Source organism: Semicossyphus pulcher, unplaced genomic scaffold (genome assembly GCF_022749685.1).
Source record: "Semicossyphus pulcher isolate SPU_LCO1_2020_fin unplaced genomic scaffold, fSemPul1.0.p SCAF_7, whole genome shotgun sequence".
Taxonomy (NCBI): Eukaryota; Metazoa; Chordata; class Actinopteri; order Labriformes; family Labridae; genus Semicossyphus; species Semicossyphus pulcher.
In genome coordinates, this window is record NW_027211748.1 from 5,630,229 (window position 1) to 5,650,092 (window position 19,864).

The window sequence follows — 19,864 nt, forward strand, 5'->3', positions numbered from 1 at the left end:
TCTTCATTAAACTCCCTGCCCTGTGCCTTACATTCTGCATCACACACAATGTTGTCTGTCTAACTGTGTCTTTTTGCTCCTTCTCTCGCTGACACGGCTGCAACTCTGACCACACCACACATCTCTGCAGGGTTTTTCTCGACTGTGTTTAAGAGCTCACAGTCTTCCTCTGTCCTGCTTTTGTTGGCTCACTGCTGCTATTTTATGACTGTTACAACCACCTGTTGATCAGAAGAATAGTGTGAAACCATTGGCAGGAATGTGGAAAGCATCGGCAGCATGCTCCTTCAGATGGGGACCCACAAAACGTGGTTTAAAGGGGGGGTATTAAGCTAATTTCAAGTTTCATATTTCACTCTGTGATGCCTGTGGAGTAGCTTAGCATTATTTACAGATAAAAAAAACTATTTCTCCCGCCCCAACAAGCACATTTTATTCTGATTGGCCAGCTTTGTGACATCATAAAGTGCAGCGTGTAGAAAATAACTGTGTGAAACCTGTTGTTCACAGCAGCCTGCAGACTGAGCTGAGAAGGCTGGGGATTACTCCAACATACTTTTACCTACAGATTTGACACTTCACAACATTGTAACATTATATATATGTCTTAAAATGTGCAACAGCATAATACCCCCTCTTTGATAACACTGCTAGTGGTCTGAAAGTCCATAGGGTAGCTTTAAATCTTGGACTCCTTGCCCCTATTATGTTAAAGCATAACTAATGAATCCTATCCTTTCAAAACGACCTACTATTGATTACTTTAGCCATATTTTGGTATCTCTCCATTTCCCCTGTTCACCCCCAAACTACAGCTAGACCTCTAAGAAGACCAGTAAAAGTTTCCTATTATTTCTGTCCCTTTGGTTGCAGAATATTTGTATAAAAAGCATGTTCTGGTCCCAGCATTCACCACATATCGCTGTGAACTCTTTGCCCCATGAAACCTGAGGCCCTTTTATCAGAGCTTTTATCTGTCGCTCACTCAAGGCCAGAATCATAGAAATCCTCTTTGCTCTTCTGTTTGATTTTTTTCTTCTTCAGTCTATTCAGGATTTCAAAGAAAGACATCAAGAGACTTTTTTCCTTGTTGGCTTTTTAGCCGCGTCTGACCTCTTTATTTTTATCCTGTATGTCTTTATTTGTCCCACTTTTTAGATAAATGTATTTTATCTTCCTCCAAAAATGCCCTAAAAGCATGAATAGAAATTAAACCATGCAAAAATCCACAAACACAAATATTAAGAAATCTGCAACTATTTTCCAGCATTGCAAACATTTAGATTTAAGAGAATATTTAGCTAAATAGTGCATCATATTGTGTGACACCTTGTGTAACATGCATGCACTTGGCTGTAGAGTGTGTGCTCGAGGCAAGCCGAGAGGTAGAGGCATCAGGGGACAGCAGCCATGTGACCATGTTAGCAGGGATTGGTTTAGTGCAGATGTGACATCAGCAAGCCTCCCACTCCCTCCCTCCCTTCTCCTCTCTCTCCCAGTCTTCCTCTGCCTCTCTCTCTCTCTGCCTTTTTCCTCTTCTTCGCCTTTCCTCAGCATCCCCCCTCTCAGAGATGGCGTGTGTCGGTGCAGCTCGTGTGTCCGGGGCCTAACAGACCCCCCCCTGCGTCCCCGGATTTGCTGCATATTCCTCGGGTGTCTCTTCTCACCGTGTCCTCCACCCTTCTTGCTGCTACTGCCTCTCAACCCCCCACCCTACCCCACCTCCCTGCCTGTGCGGGTGTCTGGGAGTCGGGCCCTTGGGGGGGTGGAGGGCTCGTGCGTCGCTGAGGGAGCTGTGCGGAATTAGCTATGCCCTGCCCAGGCATCCTTTGACCGGCTGGATTTCTCCTTTTCTGTCCGCCTGCGCACCGGAAGAAGGACAACGTAGGATGAAAATCTGCAGTCATGATGCAAGGTAAATGATCTGTCCACTATTTCTCCTCCTTATTTTCTCATAATTTCTCCTCCTTGCGTCCTCCTCCTGCCCTCTCGTGTCCTCGCTGATGTGATGTGTCGTGCAGTGAGGACCTTTGAGCTGCACTGAGCAGATATATGCATGACCAGTGTGACAATGTGGCCTCTGTATGCGTGTGTGTTTGTGTGTGTGACGCTGTTTGCCAAAGATTAAGATGCATATGAGGTGAAGATGTAGATTTGTAAAGGAGGATCTGATGTGCATAGCAATACAGATCAGCTGATGTCCTGGTTTCTGTGCTTACACGTGTCTCTGTTTGTGCAGATTATAGTTCCATCTCTACTCTCAGCCTATGTTTAAAGGCCTATTTAAGAAGAGATCTAAAGCAGGAAGCTGAACTCATTCATACATCTGTGCTTTAGCTGGCAGTGCATAATAAAAGGACAAGTGATGCTAAATCTAGTGTCTTCCCTATACTGATACCTGGTACCAATACCAATATTGGAGGCCAATAACGATATTGATATCAGTATCAGATATCGGTTTCAGATATTGTGTCTCTACTGAGTCTAATTTAAAGGCCTATTTGTGTAAAGATCTGAACCAGGAGGCTGCACTCATTCATACCTCCGCTGCTGTTGCTAGCAGGGCATAATTTTAGGACAAGTGATGCTACAACTAGAGTTGTCCCGATACTGTACCTGATACCAGTATAGGAGGCCGATAACAATATTGGTTTCGGTATGGGTGTCGCTACACTCAGCCTATGCAATGTGAAAGGGTATTTGTGGAGAGATCTGAAGCAGGACGCTGCATTCATTCATCTTGCACTCATTTGTGCTTTATCTAGTAGTGCATAATAACAGGACAAGTGATGCTTAAACTAGTTGTACTGATACCTGATACCAGTTTTGGAGGCCAATAATTCTACTGATATTGGGTATTGGTGTCTCTACATTCAGTCTAGAAAGATCTGAACCAGGAAGCTGAACTCATTCATACCTCTGTGCTTTAGCTGGCAGTGCATAATGTAAGGACAAGTGATGCTAAAATTAGAGTTTTCCAAATACAGATACTTGGTACCAATACCAGTATTGGAGGCCAATAATGATATTGGTATCGGTATTGCTATCAGGTATCGGTCACTCTGCACTCAGTCTATATAATTTGAAGGCCTTTTTGTGTAAAGATCTGAACCAGGAGGCTGCACTCATTCATTCCTCTGCTGCTGTTGCTAGCAGTGCATAATTTTAGGACAAGTGATGCTACAACTACAGTTGTCCTGATATTGCACCTGATACCAGTATAGGAGGCCGATAACAATACTGTAGAGTAGAGACCTGAAGCAGGACGCTGAAAGCTGCTTGCATTCATACATCTGTGCTTTATCTAGCAGTTCATAATACTGTATCAGCACATGTGGTACTAAAACTAGTTGTACTGATACAAGTTTTGGAGGCCGATAATGGTACTGGTATTGGTGTCTCTACATTCAGTCTAGAAAGATCTGAACCAGGAAGCTGAACTCATTCATACTTCTGTGCTTTGGCCAGCAGTGCATAATATTAGGACAAGTGATACCGATCCCCGATACCAGTGCAGGATGTCGCAAACAATACTGGTATTGGTATTGTTTATTGGTGTCTCTACACTCAGTCTACATAATATTAAAGGTCTTTTTGAAGAGAGCTCATAACCAGGAGGCTGCACCGCTTCCTACCTTTGTGTTGTAACTAGCATTGCATAGTCGCGATACCTGATACCAATACCAATATCATTAATATGCGGTATCATGGTATGTCAATGCACCAGTCTGATACATGGCCAACTAGCCCCCTCAAAAATCAACTGGCTTCAGGTAAATTAATCATGTGACAATAAACAAACAACAACAGAGCTTTGCTAGCAGACTGTAATGTTAGTCAAAGTAAGCAAAATGTTAGCAATCAGTGTTTTTCCACCAATATTCTGTATATTTTTCATCTTACTTGTATTGGAGGGGTATCCAGTATCGGCTGATGTGAGGGTTTCAGAATCAGTATTGGAAAGGATGGGAACCTCTGTGGCTTAAACAAACATTATTTCGTGCCTGTGTTGCCCCAAGTGAAGCCAAGGATGCTGTACTAAAGTAAACAATGGTGCTATGAGGAAGTACATTATAAACTATGATATTAGATGTAAATCATACGTCTAACCCTGTAGTTGCTTGGCCTCTACCATCCATTAATGCCAACGTGGTAATGGAAGGCGGCTATTATTAGCTAAAGGCCTGCAGTCAGTCTGCCATGATATTGTGCTATTGTGCAGTTCATGAGCTTCACAACAGCACAGATGTCACATGCTTATCATAGGCTCTGTTAGCTGCACGTGCGTTGCTAATTACTCAGTATAGGCTGTCAGGTGTAGTTAGTGACATGCAGTACATGTTACTTAGAGTCAAACATGGCTGCAGTGCTGCAATAATAACCTTCTTACTGATGCAGCGTGTGTTATCTCCTAACAAAACAATTAAGTGCAATATTTCAGGAACATGGATTATAATCTTAGACCACTCAGACTGTCAATTATTTTAATGTAATTCAAAGGCTTTACTTGTATAAAAGGAGCTATTTAAAAAGCATCAAAGCACAAAAACACATTTGGACAATATTCAGAAACAGAAATAGTTCTAATACCAAAAGAATTGAAAACAGCAAAAATATGAAAATACAAAATGATAATAAAAATGCTCAGACAGTCTCTGTCAGTGTAAAATGAGCATCTTAGTGTTAGATAATTAAAATTTGTCTAAATGACCCCTAAGTGAACTGTTTATATTTCTGTCTTAGATTATTGTCTGTCTTCAAATTGACCTTAAGGTCTTAACCTGTGTTTGAGCTTCGATAATACAAATCATACACTTGCACACTACAAATGCTGACTTTACCAAACTCGGCAAGAGGTGTCACATGAGGTCCTAATTTCCAGGCAGCCTCGCGTTGCAATGCTAGGACTGTATAAAAATCAGCCTGCCAAAGCACTCTTAAGAAAGACAATACGTTGCAGAAAACACTTGACAAAATGATGTTCATTGCATCGTACCACCACGTTATAAAACTGTTTTAAGTAGAGCTACGGATCATGTTTGTTGAATTGACGGACCAATAAGGAGTTCCCTCCGATACCAATATGATAAAAACAATATACATACTGTATTATCATTATTAGTTGATGGCTGTTTATTACTAACCCTGTATCAATGTCATGTGATTGCTATCACTGCTGTAGTATGGACTGGCTCAAGTACACTAAAGGAATCATAACTTGATGACATGCTTTGCACCTAGAATCAAGCTAAGCTAACGTTAGCGGCAGAACAGCTAGCAGCCTCTACTGACACTACAGAAGCACATATATTTTAACACAAAAGTCTTTTATTTTGTGTTTTTATCTTTGTTAATAATTTTACTTTAAATCTTTTTACAGTACAGCCTTAAAGTCTGTGATGGGAAAACACTGATTGCTCACATTTGCTAGCTTTGGCTAACTCTCTGCTAGCACCGCAATGTTATTGTTATCTATCGTTTCATTCTAATTTACCTGAAACCATATTCTTTGTTGCTCTAAAACAGTAGGTGCTAGTCGCAGATAGAACATATTAATGCTGTGTAGGCCATTGTTTTGGAGAAGAAGAAGCAAGTTGATCTTTTGAGGGGCTAAAATTATGGAATTGTATCTGTGCATTGACTGCTGTAGGCTACTAGCCAATCCCCAATAGCACAATTTAGACCTTATGGGAGGCATTTCAGAAATAGGTTTGGGTACTGGAACATCTAGAGCTGTAAATCATGGAAAAGAGTGAAATTACAGGATGATAATAATTATATGTATCAATCAGTAGGAGGTTGCAATGTTTCATTTGTTTGTTTGCTAACTGTCAAAGAAGAGGTTTTGTTGGTAGAAGCTTATGGAAACTAACGAAATGTTAAAAGTTACTCTATAATTTTAAACTATCAAATCAAACACAGAACAAAGGCAAAAAATAAATGACTGTACTTACAGGTAACACACAGATACTCAATTTATTTGGTACCCTCAAACATGGAGTTGACGTACATAAAAATGTATCAGCTTTGAGCGAATCGGTTCAGGACTTTGTTCAGATCAAGTTTGTCCCAACCTTGGTCTCAATTCTTTTTTTCAACCCACCTCTTTATGACTTGCAACTGAGACTTGTTTTCTCAAGCTGGCATGCTGTTGTGGCAGAGTTTGGTGTGTAAAGAATAGCAAGAGTAGATTTTTCACACCTTTGAATGACTGACAACCAACATGGAGAACTGACAGTTTCTCCAACTGTGGGACTGTGTTTTGATGATTGATTTTGAGATACGAGTTTCTGTTTGCAGGCGTCTTTTTGCTGGTCTGTTTAGAAACTCCACCATTAGATATCTGAACATCAGCTGCTGATTAAAGTGACCTTGATGAGCTGTATGTGAAAAATAAACCCAGAGGACAAACAGTCAGAGAGTTGAAGCATTTCTTCAGGAGCTCAGTCACATCTGGTACTCTTCAGCTACGGACACATTTTGCTCGGTTTCATCTGCTGATGAAAGCCAGCAGATGCAGATGAAATCTGGAATCTTACATCAGTTATTAGAGTTATTCTGTAGCCATTAGCTGAATTATCTGCGAATAAAGGCCTCAAGATGCAGCTGAAAGAAATCTGGTAATTGGACCTGAGTTATGATTTTTATGACTGATGCTGCCGAGAAAGGGATTGTAGATTTGTAGCACAATAAAACACCTATTACTGGCAAGTCCATGGGTATTGAGAGGCTGGGTTGTAGGAGTTAGTGTTTAAAAAGTTGCAGTTTCATGACCAGTTCAATAATTCACAGAACAATTAAACATTTAACAAAAAAGGCCATATCTTATCTTAGTAAGGGTCATCAAGACAGTTTTCACACAGCAGCAACAAAAGATGGTGATAGACACCTGTCTGCAAATTTTGGGATGTTTTGCTAACATTTTTACATTTGTGTGAAAGCACCAGGATTAAAGTTAGATGATGATTCTATATTAAAGCTGCAATAGGTCACTTTGGGGAAAACCAACAACAGTAAGCTAAAAGGATCAAATAGGGCTGTACAATAAATCTGATAAATCCTTTGTAAATTAAAATACATTAAAAGACGGAAATAATAATAAGGAAAACTGATTACATGTAATGGGCCTTGCATTCACACTGAGCATGCGAACGTGTAACCAATCAGGTGGAGTCCTGGATTCATTGGTCTTGCATTCACACCAATTGGATGAACTGAAAATAATTTGTCCATTGAAGTACCGACTGGCACCCCTTAAAACATACAACAAAATGAAATCCAAGATAGCTGCAGCTGACCTCAAAATAGTTTGTGTGAATTTGGTAGTGATTGCAAAGTTAGCTAGCTTGATGGCTGAGGAAGGAGAGAGGAGCATGGTAAATGTGATTGATGAAGACCCAGAGAGGAAAAACACTTCTGCTTGTTTTTCACAATACCTGTGTTCTAAGTACTTCCCAAAAGCAGAACAGCAGAAAATACAGGAAGTTGTTTATGTTAATATGCTTCATTTTGTATATGTTTGTTGGAAATCATGTCTTCTTCACAGTAATTAAATCATGTTGCCGTGATAAATGCCAAAACCCACTCCGTCCAAATACATGAACGTGCACTGCTTCACACAATCAGTGTTGCCAACGGTTTTCCAATGAAAGTAGCTAGCACTAGCTCCAGAAGTCGCTAGAAGTCTCCAAATGACGTCATACTCTAATTTGCATATTGGTGATGCCATCACATATTAATTTGCATAACAGTGATTGTGAGGCCCTGACTGCCTGCGCAGTGTTGCTGCGCACGGGACGAGAGGAGAGAGAGCAACCCGGAGCTGTTGGCAGAGGAGCCGTGAACTGCGATTATTCTGAGCAGCAGACATGGGAATGAATTGCAATATAATATATTTCACTGGCTTGAAAAAGTCCCTAAATTTGTCGCTAGTCGCCAGAAGGGTCTGAAAAGTAGCTGAATCTAGCGAGAAAGTAGCGAAGTTGGCAACAATGCACACAATGCTGAATCTGTAGGCGCAGGACCAGATTTTGGTATGGGGCGTGTTCTGGTTTCCATTTGTAGAGCATTAATAGTCTGAGTAGTATTGACCAATCACGTATCAGCAGGCTTTGGTGTATGCAGGAAAAGCAATCCGTTTGAAGAGCAAAAAGGGCCGAAGCAATCCACTGTAATGCCACCCCAGCTCCCATCGGCCATCATCTGACGACAATTTCACTTTTTATTTTTCTCTATAAACTGAAATCTGCATGCAAGTGCAGCTAACAAACTGTTCTTAGACGTTGTCTCTTAACTCCAGCTTTATTCACGCTTCTCAAGTTTACTGTTTACTGTAAACCTTACATCAAAAATGCAGCGCAGGTAAAAGGAATGTGGGCCTGAAGTCCTTTATCACTAACTGCTGCCTACTCCGGAAGTCGCGTAAAGTTGGCTGTTGCTCGTTCTTATGCTGAAGAACGAGCCCACGAGAGAGAGTTGGTGAAAGTTTCTAACTGTATCAAACCACCTTTCTCTTCAATTCATGTGCCTCTCGCTAGCTAGTTCTAGCTTGTGGAAAACCCTTGTCATATGCAACGAGTGCACAGGCTGAGTGTTAGCTTAATGTTAGCTAGACAGACTGGTAAGCCATCAGGTCATTGAATTTGTTCTTAATTGGACAGACTTGTAACAACCACAGGTACTGCATTTTTTCTTTTTTCTGTCGGAGCATTTGAATTCTTATCTGCTGTTGGGATGTAAATCGAATTTTCATAAATACAACAAAAACGCTTCTAGCCTAGCTTTAAAGAAGAATGACACATCGTGTTATGCTAAACTAAAAAATGGTCAGCAGTAAAGTTCAGAATATTCAGTTTATTGTTAGCAAAATAAAACGTGAGATCAGTGTTGTAATTATGTGTCAAAACATTTTTTCTGTAAATTACCCCAAGGAACGCCTTAATGTAACTTTATTTACAGCTAATATCTTACGATGAGCCCTCTAATGCTGCGTTCATGTGGATTCAGGCAGACGGTAGATGGCTAACCGGATATCATTTTAGTGGACGAGAGCAGGACGGTAAAATGTAGTGAGGCTGGCAGAGATCGCCGGCAACGGTAGACGTCATTGCTGTGCTAAGTTAAAATTGTTTTAACTTTTTGCCATCCTTCACAACGGAATTTACAACCGGATGTGACATACCCCCCTCTCGCAACAAGAAAACATCGGTGACAAGAAGAAGCTTATCATTTAATATCACCATTTGCGCTTTTGTAGTGCAGGTCTCCTTTCACTATCCATATTGTAAATGAAAGAATTAGCTTACGTTTTAAGAAAAATTGAATATCAATAATAATAATCAGTAATTACATAGAATGATGACGCGAAATAAATGTATCGATTATAGTTTTACATCACCATTGCAACATCTCGTCATGCGTGTTTCGCTTTGCCGTCCTTTCCGTCGGAGTGTTTGTTTACTTTTCCTGTGCCGTGCAAAAGGTGTTGTCCGTCTGCCTGACTCCATATGAACGCAGCACAAGAGTTATAGGGCTCTCCTCAGGCAAACTTTGTAAATGGGTTGCAACAGCCAACTCTGATGCACAATGTGGCGAACAAATGCTTGTTCTCTCTCAGTTTGTATCATACGTTTTAGCATGATGTTAATGTTACACATTAACATCCGGATTGATTCTCTTTTTATTCTTTATCACACAACGAGACACACGCAGGTTTGGACTGCCCAGAGCACTCACTGCCTCCACTGATGAAGAGCTGTGATGCAGGAATAATCTGTGCTATTGAGCTGCCCAGCTAGCTACTCATACATCACAGGCCCTGACATGTCCTTCAGTACCCTGAGAGCTTCCTCCCCATGTGAATGCACTGAGCACCAGGCCCGGGCAGCTCTTTTATATTCAGGGTACTCATTAGTCCTATTATCAGGATTTCAGTCTGATGGTCACAAAATCGGTGATTCAGTAGTTATTTTGATTTCTAACTCCATTTGATTGTCAGTTTAGTCCACACAGTAAGTTCCTGTTTAAAACGCAGCCTTCATATAATAAAAAGAGACGCTGAGCAAACATGAACACAAACTGAGCTGCCTCTGAATAGTACAAAATGTTCATCCACCCAACTGTCCATCACATGTGTCCCTGTGTGGATGGGAGAATAAACTGTGTGCACTCCTGTCTGCTGAAACACTGTTATGCAAACCTGTCAGCTGCCTATTTTGCGGATAAAAAAATGTTACACAGCAGAGCCAACACATGAGAAAGAGAGAAATGGGATAAATGCTGCTTCAGGGATTTCTTTTGCAATTTGAACTGCGACAGTTTACTGGGGTTCCTCCGCGATAACAACCTGCTCACTACATTGTCCCGCTTATTACACAGATCTTAACTTACAAAATGAATTATTTGACACAGAATATGGAAATTTGGAAATTATTTTATTAATTTTAAAATGTTTATGTTTTGGTTTTGGTTTTTAAAAAAGTCTGTTACACTGTAAAGTCAAATTTACCGGACTTCTTTCGGCAGATTGATATGACTACAGTTAGTCCTCCAGATTGTGTGATTAGAGCCGCATCCCTAGCAACGGTCTGTTATTGAGAAATAGCATACCTCGGAATGCCGTAATTAGCCAATCATAATCAAGTATTTAACACAGCCGTGTAATAATTAGTATTAGCAAGCTAATACTCAAAGGTAATCTGTTGAATATATTAGCATGCTAACACTCTAAACTTATCTGTAGAACATTGTAAATAGTCAGCATGTCAGCATGCTAAAAAAGTTAACTAATAGAAAGCCAAAGTCATGACATCACTTGCTGGCTAGCCTCTGTCACACCAGCTTCTGTAACTCAATGAAATCACTAATTTAGCATTTCTTTCATCAGTATTCCTGAAGAAATTAATCATGTTTGTGGGTTTACTATTCCATATTCGAAGACACATCGACCTCCATTACATCAGATGCTGTAAGAAATTGACATCTTTGTGATTTGAACAAAGAAAAACATCTATCATGTGAGAGCAGAAGAAACTCATATGAAGATTTACTAGCAAAGCAGAGCTTTAGTCATTAGTACGTTAGCATTGCGATTTTGCCCATATTAGCATGCTGAACTTAGCATTTAGCTCAGAATACAGTACGCCATCACAGAGCTAGCATGGCCATGGAGTTTTCATGGCTCCTGCTGGGACTGCTGATGATCGTTACCAGTTCAAGTCTAACCCTGAATAAAACCAGAGATGAAGCAATAAACAAGAATTCCCTGCAATACTTACCTCTGAAACCTTTATGCCGTCACACACTATATTGCATCTTCTTGTAGCTTTTCATGGTGCATGGTGCCAGCCGTCGGTGCTGCAGGGGTCTTGGCGCTCAGTTTGGCCATGGGGCGGCTGTAGTAGATCTCTCCTCACTCTCCCTCAGATCTCTCTAATGAAGTGGACTCATTGATCAACCTGTGCTCCTGTTTGCTCTCCATTTATTCAGTCATGGAGGGGACACTTAAGGAGATTGTGTCTGTGCTGCTTCATTTTACATGCAGGCTTTCTCCAGATGGCAGGATGTTTGTGTCCTGAATGGACTCATTAATTTATATCAGCTGATTGGGGTTACTGTGTTTCCTGTGTTCATCCTCCTGTTAGTGTGCATCACTCTGTTACTCTGCTGTGTCATTTGCTCTAAAGTGCGTTTAAATGACAAGACAGTTAACTTTCCATCTGACTCTGAGAGTTGAATTAATTCTTCCTGATGTTGTTCTCTCTTTCTCGTCACCAGGACTGAAAAATCGAACAAGGAAAGCCCTGGGCTTACGAAAGAAAGACAAGGATACAGACACAACGTGAGTATCACGCTCGTAACACAATAAACATCAGCGTCATCAGTCTGACAATGTGAATGAGCAGGGCTGCCTATGAAACTCAAATCCTTTTGTGGCACTGACCAAATTGTGTCTCTACCATCGAAACCAAAAACTGAAACAAAGCACTGAAGGTTGTCTTTGAATGTTTGGTCAGATATGTGATCTTCTTTAGTTACTGATATCACTCATGATTTGCTAAGTTCAGACTTCTTTATTTAGGCAATGTTCTTAAAGGGATAGTTCAGTTTGTTTGAAGTGGGGTTGTATGAGGTATGTATCAATAGTAAGTGTAGTATGTACAGTAGATAACAGTCAGCACGGCCCCTGTTAAGAGAAGCCGGCTGGAGTTCCTACACGGAAGCTAAGCTAAGCACACTTGCAGACAGACTTTAACCACCTAAAAGATTCCTACATATAAACAATCATTTCAGTTTAGGTGTACTCTGTATTTTAGTTTTTTGTCACCGCTTCACCTTGACCTCAGACAGCCCTTTCCCTCTGCACTATGTCCCACTCTGCATGCAGCACACGGTGTCGGATCAGCTGTTTGGGTCAGCAATTTGTAGAAGAGACAACAAATAAAAGAAAATACAATATTGTGGAAACTCCAAAGTGCCGTTCACGGTGGGGACTAGAGGATATGTTTTTCCTACGCATGCCGTGAAATGTATTATGCCGTATGTCAGCTGTTTGTGTCGAGAGTGCAGCGGCTAGCACCAACAGAAAACTTCACTTTTCTGAAGATATCACCGTTGGTGCTTGATTGTTTTTTCCCCAGACTGTTCAAGCAAAGAGTGTCCTGGTTACCTTGTATATTACACCGAGTTCTGCTGACTGATAATGGTGTTAGATAGCGGGGGCTCTGCTGAATGTAAACATGAACACTCCAAGCGCAACACTGAGACAACTCCACATCTGATTGTTTTTCTGAAGAGGATTATACAAAACCAACGCAGAATTATAATAAATCCATAACATTAACATTTACAGTATAAACTTTCATTAAATCATGTTTATATTTGTCAAAGCAAAATGGAAAAGGAACCAAAATGTAGGTTTCATATTGGCACTTATATTTATAATGTTATGGTTTTAGACTCCTGGAAAGAAATGATGAAAATTGTTTTACCTCTTATGACTTCATATTTTTCTTTCTCCTCGTTGCTTCAAACAGGAGTTCACCTGACAAAGAGGGAAGTGGAAGCGGAAAGAAAGGAAGTGTATGTACACGTTTCAGATTTTTTGGATATTTGTCAAGATAAAGTGCTGTTTGATAAAGAAAATCATCCAAATACAGAAGCAACAAATTTCGACATCATTACATACTACCACCATTTATTGTCTGATTTACTGCCCTTTAAGTTGTAATCGCAAAGATCTCAGTTTCGTTCTCTTTGGCAGCAGCTTTGGTGATAAACGGTAAATGCCGGAGCACACGTCTCAGATATCCAGACAGTGTTGCACGTGTGACGTCCACGGTTGGCTCCGGTTGTAACCCTTGATTTTCCTGGCTGACGGTCGCTTTGAATCGAATTTGGTTCTTATTCTTTGGATTTTCACTTCTTGTTGAAGTTGTATCTGTAGTCATCCATCTTTTCTTTGTTTGTTCAGCCATAGTAGATTACTGTTTACTCACAACACTTGCAGAGAGCGGAAAAGCAGCCGCTTAGCTCCGCCTACCCTCTCTGACAGACCAACCACTGCTGGGTGACAGAAAACGCGTCACTAACTGGGGGCCGCTTGTGACCCAGTCCATAATAATACTATATACTGCAAATCCAAAGGCTTTCATCAGTGGGCCATAGGCTCAATCATCATTGTGTTACCTCACTCGGCGATAGATAGAGACTTTTATTTAAATGAAAATCTTGGAGATTATTACTTTAAAGGATAGTCCCTGTTTATTTTCTTGTATTGTTGGCTGTCACTTTCTATCTGCTTTGATATTAGTTTGAAATGACACTGAGCACAGTAACGGCTGAAAGTCTGAAACCCAAGATGTCAGACAGTCAGTGTGCTCAGATCAGACGTAAACAAGCTGACATTGTATCATAAATCACTTTATTTAGAGGTAAATAAAAAAGCTCGCTTAGAAATGTCAGCAATAATCTCTCACTGAACTAGAAACTTTGTAAACCACATCACCCGTGAAAGGTCAGGGTTAAACTAGGAAGTCTTATTACAACAGCAATTTAGGTACTAGTTTATATAATTGTTATATTTGCTTTTGTTTTTTTCCTATAAATAAGGCAGCAAAACACAGGCTGTTTTTTTATTAAACTGCGGCTTCATATTGCTGCTCATATTTCCTTTTCCTGACTTCCTTCTTTTCAGCTGTTTTGCAACATTTAATTTGGTTTGTGCAATGTTGTTTTGACAGCATTAGACCAAAACTACACATTATTACACATTATTAGTGACTATTTCAACTGGTCATATTTGTCGTAGGCTCTTTGATTTTCTCCTTATTCTGTCTTTTCTTTATTTATTTGATAGAAAAAGGCAAACGGAGCACCGAATGGTTTCTACGGGGAGATCGACTGGGACAGATATGTGAGTGTCAGCAGCTGCCTTCTTGTTTTACTTCTTTTGGACGTTTCAAACAGCGACTTTCCAGCTTTGCCATAGTGGGCCAAAGGCTCAATCGCCATTGTGTTACCTCATTCAGCAATAGATAGTGACTTAAAGTAATAATCTCTAAGATTTCCATTTGTGAAAATCTGTGTCCTATGGCTACCAGCGCCATGCAACGCTCGGTTTGAAATCACTGAGTAAACACAGTAAAAAGAGCGATCGCTTCATAATCAGTGAGTCACCAGGAAGCTTCAGCCAGGAAACTGACCGTCTCTGAGCCATCTGTGAAATCTGATCCACTTTTATATGCAGACGTGTGATGGACTGAAAACGACTGTCCCCTTGCTGGTCTCTCTCCTGCAGGCGTCACCTGACGTGGACGAGGAGGGCTTCAGCCTCCGGCCCGGAGAGGAGGCCGATGATATCCTTTTTACTGAGGAGAGGAAGCAGCAGCAGCAGTCCTGGGACTCGTCTCCTGTTAAACTATTGACCTGTTTGGCTGAGTGACTTATTGGACGAGTGCTTCTCAGCATTAAATAGGACAAATCAATAGTACCTCTCTCTCTGTCTTCTTCATGTGTGTCTGTGTAGTGGTTAAAAGAGAGAGAGTTCCTTTTTTTTAAGGATTATTCTTTTGCTTTTATTAGATAGGACAGCGAAGATAGACAGGAAATGTAGGGAGGAGAGAGAGGGGGGTTAGACATGCATCAAAGGGCCGCGAGTCGGAGTTGAACCTGTGGCTGTTGTAACAAGGCCTCTGTGCATGGGGCGCCTGCTCTACCAACTGAGCTAAACCAGCACCCAAGAACCACGTCACTTCTAGACTGACTGTCATGCTGTCACTGAGCCCGAGTTCTCATTTGCAACGACCCCAGGTCACTGTTTTTTGAGTTTCTACTCCTGAGGTATCAGCAGCTGTACATTTTAAATAGATTCATAGAGAGCTGGCGTTATAGACCTCTCCTGAGCAGGATGACTTAACTGAAGCCCTTTTTACGCTGTGATTCTGCCACAGCGCTGTAACCAAACCTCGTTGACATTTTACATTGAACCAAGCAATGCCGGCAAGAAGCTGCCCCCAGTGTGTTTTTACGTTCTGGCATTGCAGAAGCAAAAGGACCGGCAATGTAAACAAAAGTTTGAGCTTCACATACACACTGACGCTGTTTCGTCTCTGTTACACCTCTATTACTACTTATGCCAGCTCAGAGGCCAAATGATGTCGTCCCAACATCCCTCCTGCCTGCGTTTTACATAAAAGATGAGGTGTAACAGAGGCGTAGTAACCCGCCTTGAACTGGCAGTGAAAAAGGGGCTTTATTGTCAGTATCAGTAGTTGTAATGTTATTAACTGAGACGTAGTAGGATGAGGCACAATGAAAAACGTGGTCAGATGTTAAGTTAAAGTAGCTTAAATTAACTTAAAGATATAATCTCTAAGATTTCAGTTTTGCTCTCTTTGGCAGCACCTAATGGCAATAAATGGTAATTGCGAGAGAACACTTCCCAATTTAACGTCCACAAATGGCTCCCTTTGTCGAGTTTGTTCCTTTTTCTTTGGATTTTCACTTATTGTTGAAGTTGTATCTGTAGTCATCCATCTTTTCTTTGTTTGTTCAGCCATAGTAGATTACTGTTTACTCGCAACACTTGCAGAGAGCGGAAAAGCAGCCGCTTAGCTCCGCCTACCCTCTCTGGCAGACCAACCACTGCTGGCTGATGGAAAACGCGTCACTATCTGGGCGCCGCTTGTGATTTTTTCAGCATATGTCGCCACAGACACTCAGTCTGTAATAATACTATATACTGCAAATGCAAAGGCTTTCATCAGTGGGCCATAGGCTCAATCACCAGTCATCCATTAACGTGTACGTCACTGAAACATTGAGCTGGGGCTGGGAGCTTGGGAATATACCTCTTGCTGATTAATAATGTATTATCATTATAAAAATATCATTATATATTTGTTGATACATTTTTGTATTATTGATGAGAACCAATGACTAAAGTTTAAGGAGTAAAAAGTACAATATTTGTCCTGAGCTGTAGTGGAGTAGAAGTAAGAAGCACAAGTATGTCAGGACTAAAGGCAGTGTGCGTTGTTCATTCCCACCACTGGCTGCAGTGTTTTTCTGCTTATGTTCAGTGTGTATTTGGGGAGAAATATATTTATTTTAAAAGTTCTATTTTATTTTAAGCGTGAATTAACTCTTTCAGTTTATTTCATTTTAATTATTCCTTGACTCACGTTCACCAGCCTGCAAAGGAAAGCAGTTTTTCTCCTCCAGCGACTCGGAGGACGACGAGGACGACAGCAAGAAAAAGTTCAAGATCAAGATCAAGCCGCTGGTGTCGGACAGTGCCAAGTGTGTCCCTCCATCTATGGACGAGCTGAAAGCCTCAGTGGGAGGCCTGGCGCTCTCGCCGTCTCTGGTGAGCACTGATTACCAGCACTCTCGTTCTGCCACGCAGGACTATAGCGAACAAATTACATACACGTGTGGACACACACACACAAGGTCCTCATTCAACAGATATCTTCCTACGTCTTTTAAAATGTCTGAGGCAGATTCATGACGTGTTCTTGAACAGCAGAAGTGTCACTACCTGTCTTCTTGAAATTGATGGTGAAAAGTTGATGAAAGGTCGAAAGCTTGTGCCAGTTGTTCCTAGTGACGCCTAGTATTTCTGAAATGAAGTGCTGCAGAAAGTGAACAGCAAACAAGCTGACATATTTTATATATACAATATATAACATAAAAAACAGATGCATTGGATCCTCGTCAAGTTAACACTGTACCCAGAGAGGTAGGGAGAACTGATGAGGTGAACCACGCATCTACTGCAGCAGTACCTCCATGTGTGCACCCAAGTCCTGTTAAACTGCCCCGTGTGTGATCTTACAAGCTGTCCTGGACAACCAAGAAAAAGTAGCCAGAACACTCTCACAGACACAGAGACACTTTAAAGTTGTTATCTCGAAGATCTCAGTTTCGTTCTCTTTAGCGACACCTATGGTGATAAACGGTGATTGTGGGAGCACACTTCCCAGATATCCAGACTGAATATTCTGCTAATGCAAAGGCTTTCATCAGTGGCTCAATCACCATTGTGTTACCTCATTCAGCGACAGATAGTGACTTAAAGTAATAATCTCTAAGATTTCCATTTAAATAAATGTCTGTTTAGTTAATTACTGTTTATTGCTGTGTGTGCCGCCAACGAGAACAAAACTGAGATCTAACTTATTACTTTGAGATATTAATACAAATCTGTAAAACTAAAGTAATGCTCCAAAAAACATTTGCTCTGAAGATTAATTTTAGCTATAAATGATCACACTGTATAAGTCAAATTTGTATAAATGCCGTTAAGGGTCTGTGTCCACTAACGGCGTGTTTTTGTGCTGGCAGCGTCCACAACCTCAATTTCAGAGCACTTCTTACCGGCACTTACTGTTGCTAGGTTACGAAAGTACATTAAGTCTGTTTTAAATTGCTTTTATTCACAGAAAAAAAAAAAAAAGAAAACATAATAACAATGGAAAGGAATCGTGTCCTGGTGTTAGCAGCAGCACAAGACAAGGAAATTGCACCCTCGAAAAAACCAAAGGATAAGTTTCCGCCATTGTTGTTGACAAAGTTGATATCATAAGCCCCGCCCCTTTTGATTTTGATTGGTTGGTAAGGGAAAAGTGACATTGACGAGCGCAGTGGAGTTCCAAAAGTTGAATTATTTTCAACTGAGAACGCAGCGGCAAAAAACGTTGTTGCACTGAGGATGCTGAACTGCGTTGGTTTTGTATAGAAAACGGGCGCTGCCAGCACAAACAGTTACTGAACACAGGCCCGAACTAAGAATATATCCCAGAAAATACTGGTGAATGTCCAATATTTCTTGAAAACCCTTGAAAAGTCAGTTTGAAGAATGTTTTTTCCTTAAGAACAGTTGGTGAAACATCTCCATCTCTCTCTCTGTCTTACACTTTCTCTCTGTTTGTCTTTTTTCTCACTTATGTGCCGTCATCCTGCAGAGGAGAAGTCCGGTAAGCCAGTCAATCATTTTCACATCTTTATCGCCACAAATAGATCCGGCACGGCATGAATTCACTTTGAAATGTTCCTTCTTTATAAATTGCCTTTATGGCTTCACTCCTTTTTCCTGCATGCAGTCTCTGTCTCACCTTCAGTGTTTTATTCCTTTCGAGGCATAAAAAAAAGTCGTCTCTTCCTTCTGATTATTTTGTTTCTGTTCATCTTTACTTGAACCCGTCTGGCAAAGCGTCTGTGTAGCATAATGCACAGCAAACATAACACACAAACAGCTCCAAACCTCTTGATCTGGTCTCAGAGGAGCCGACCGACCCGCTGCCTTCAGTGTGCTGCTGCTCTGTAGGCCATGTTGCTATTGTCCTCATAATCTCAGGGTGTTATGGCTCATGCTGCATTATTGAGGCTTTGCGGTGCAAGTAAAGAGGTGCGGTGTGTGCAGTTTTTAGTTTGTGTCCATTTGACTGATTTGTCACTCACTCTCTGACCCAGGTCTGTTCTCTCTTCCTTTTTGCTGGTCTCAGAGACGCAGCCCGGTGAGTGTCTTACACCCTCTGCTGGCCGTTTCAGAGCCGACAGCCTGAACGCAGCCTTCTTATCTCTGCTGTCTGACCTGTTTTCAAAGATGCAGTGCAGAAAATAAAAAGAGAACACAGAAAAATAAGATAATCGATTTAAGTCAGTTGTGATTTAGAATAAACTGTCAATTCAGATGCAGATAAACTTGTTTGAATGATTACTTTTTGTACAAATTATGTGACTTATTCCAGAAATTCTATTTATGGAAAGGTTAAAAGTGTGAAGTTTCACTGAATCTTTACTTTGCTTTTACTTGTTAGAACAAAGAAATCATTTAACATTGACATTTGTGTGTGATGTACTCTGTCACATTATATTGTCTTGATCTTAAACAATGTGTTTTGTTTGCATTCTTTCTTTTACAGGGGCAGATAAAAAGAAATTTGTCCTGTAAGTACACTTTTATGTTTCTATATATCCTCTAGTCCTCTACTTTGGCAGTGCTTTGACCTAAATGCTAACATTGCCCACAATGCTAACCTGCTGCTCCTAGCAGGTCAATTGTTTACTCAGTTCGCTATTGCAGTTTAGTGGGTTAGCTTTTTTTTAAAAGGTATTTTTAAAAACCAAGGCACTGGACCAACTGATATTTTGACTTACTGACGGCTTTTAAAGAAAAATCAACGTTTAAAGATATAATCTGGAAGATTTTCATGTAAATAAATGTTTGTTGAGTCACTGTCTATCGCCGAATGAGGTAACACAATGGTGAGTGAGCCTATGGCCCACTGATGAAAGACTTTGTATTTGCAGTATATAGTATTATTATGGACTGGGTGTCTGGTAGGGATGAAACAGTTTC

The 19,864-nt window shown here is 40.8% G+C and overlaps 1 protein-coding gene across 1 annotated transcript in view; it reads left to right on the plus strand.

Moving 5' to 3' along the window:
- The first annotated feature begins 1,748 nt into the window (after positions 1-1,748).
- LOC138611671 (SH3-containing GRB2-like protein 3-interacting protein 1) overlaps positions 1,749-19,864 on the plus strand; it is a 30,081-nt gene continuing 11,965 nt past the window's right edge. Inside the window, exons 1-9 of the mRNA XM_069684853.1 lie at positions 1,749-1,915; positions 11,776-11,839; positions 13,035-13,080; positions 14,357-14,413; positions 14,798-14,855; positions 16,689-16,867; positions 18,468-18,479; positions 19,008-19,019; positions 19,428-19,452. Of these exons, the coding sequence (XP_069540954.1) occupies positions 1,906-1,915; positions 11,776-11,839; positions 13,035-13,080; positions 14,357-14,413; positions 14,798-14,855; positions 16,689-16,867; positions 18,468-18,479; positions 19,008-19,019; positions 19,428-19,452 (463 nt within the window). The 5' untranslated portion in view covers positions 1,749-1,905. The remainder of the gene's footprint in view (positions 1,916-11,775; positions 11,840-13,034; positions 13,081-14,356; positions 14,414-14,797; positions 14,856-16,688; positions 16,868-18,467; positions 18,480-19,007; positions 19,020-19,427; positions 19,453-19,864) is intronic.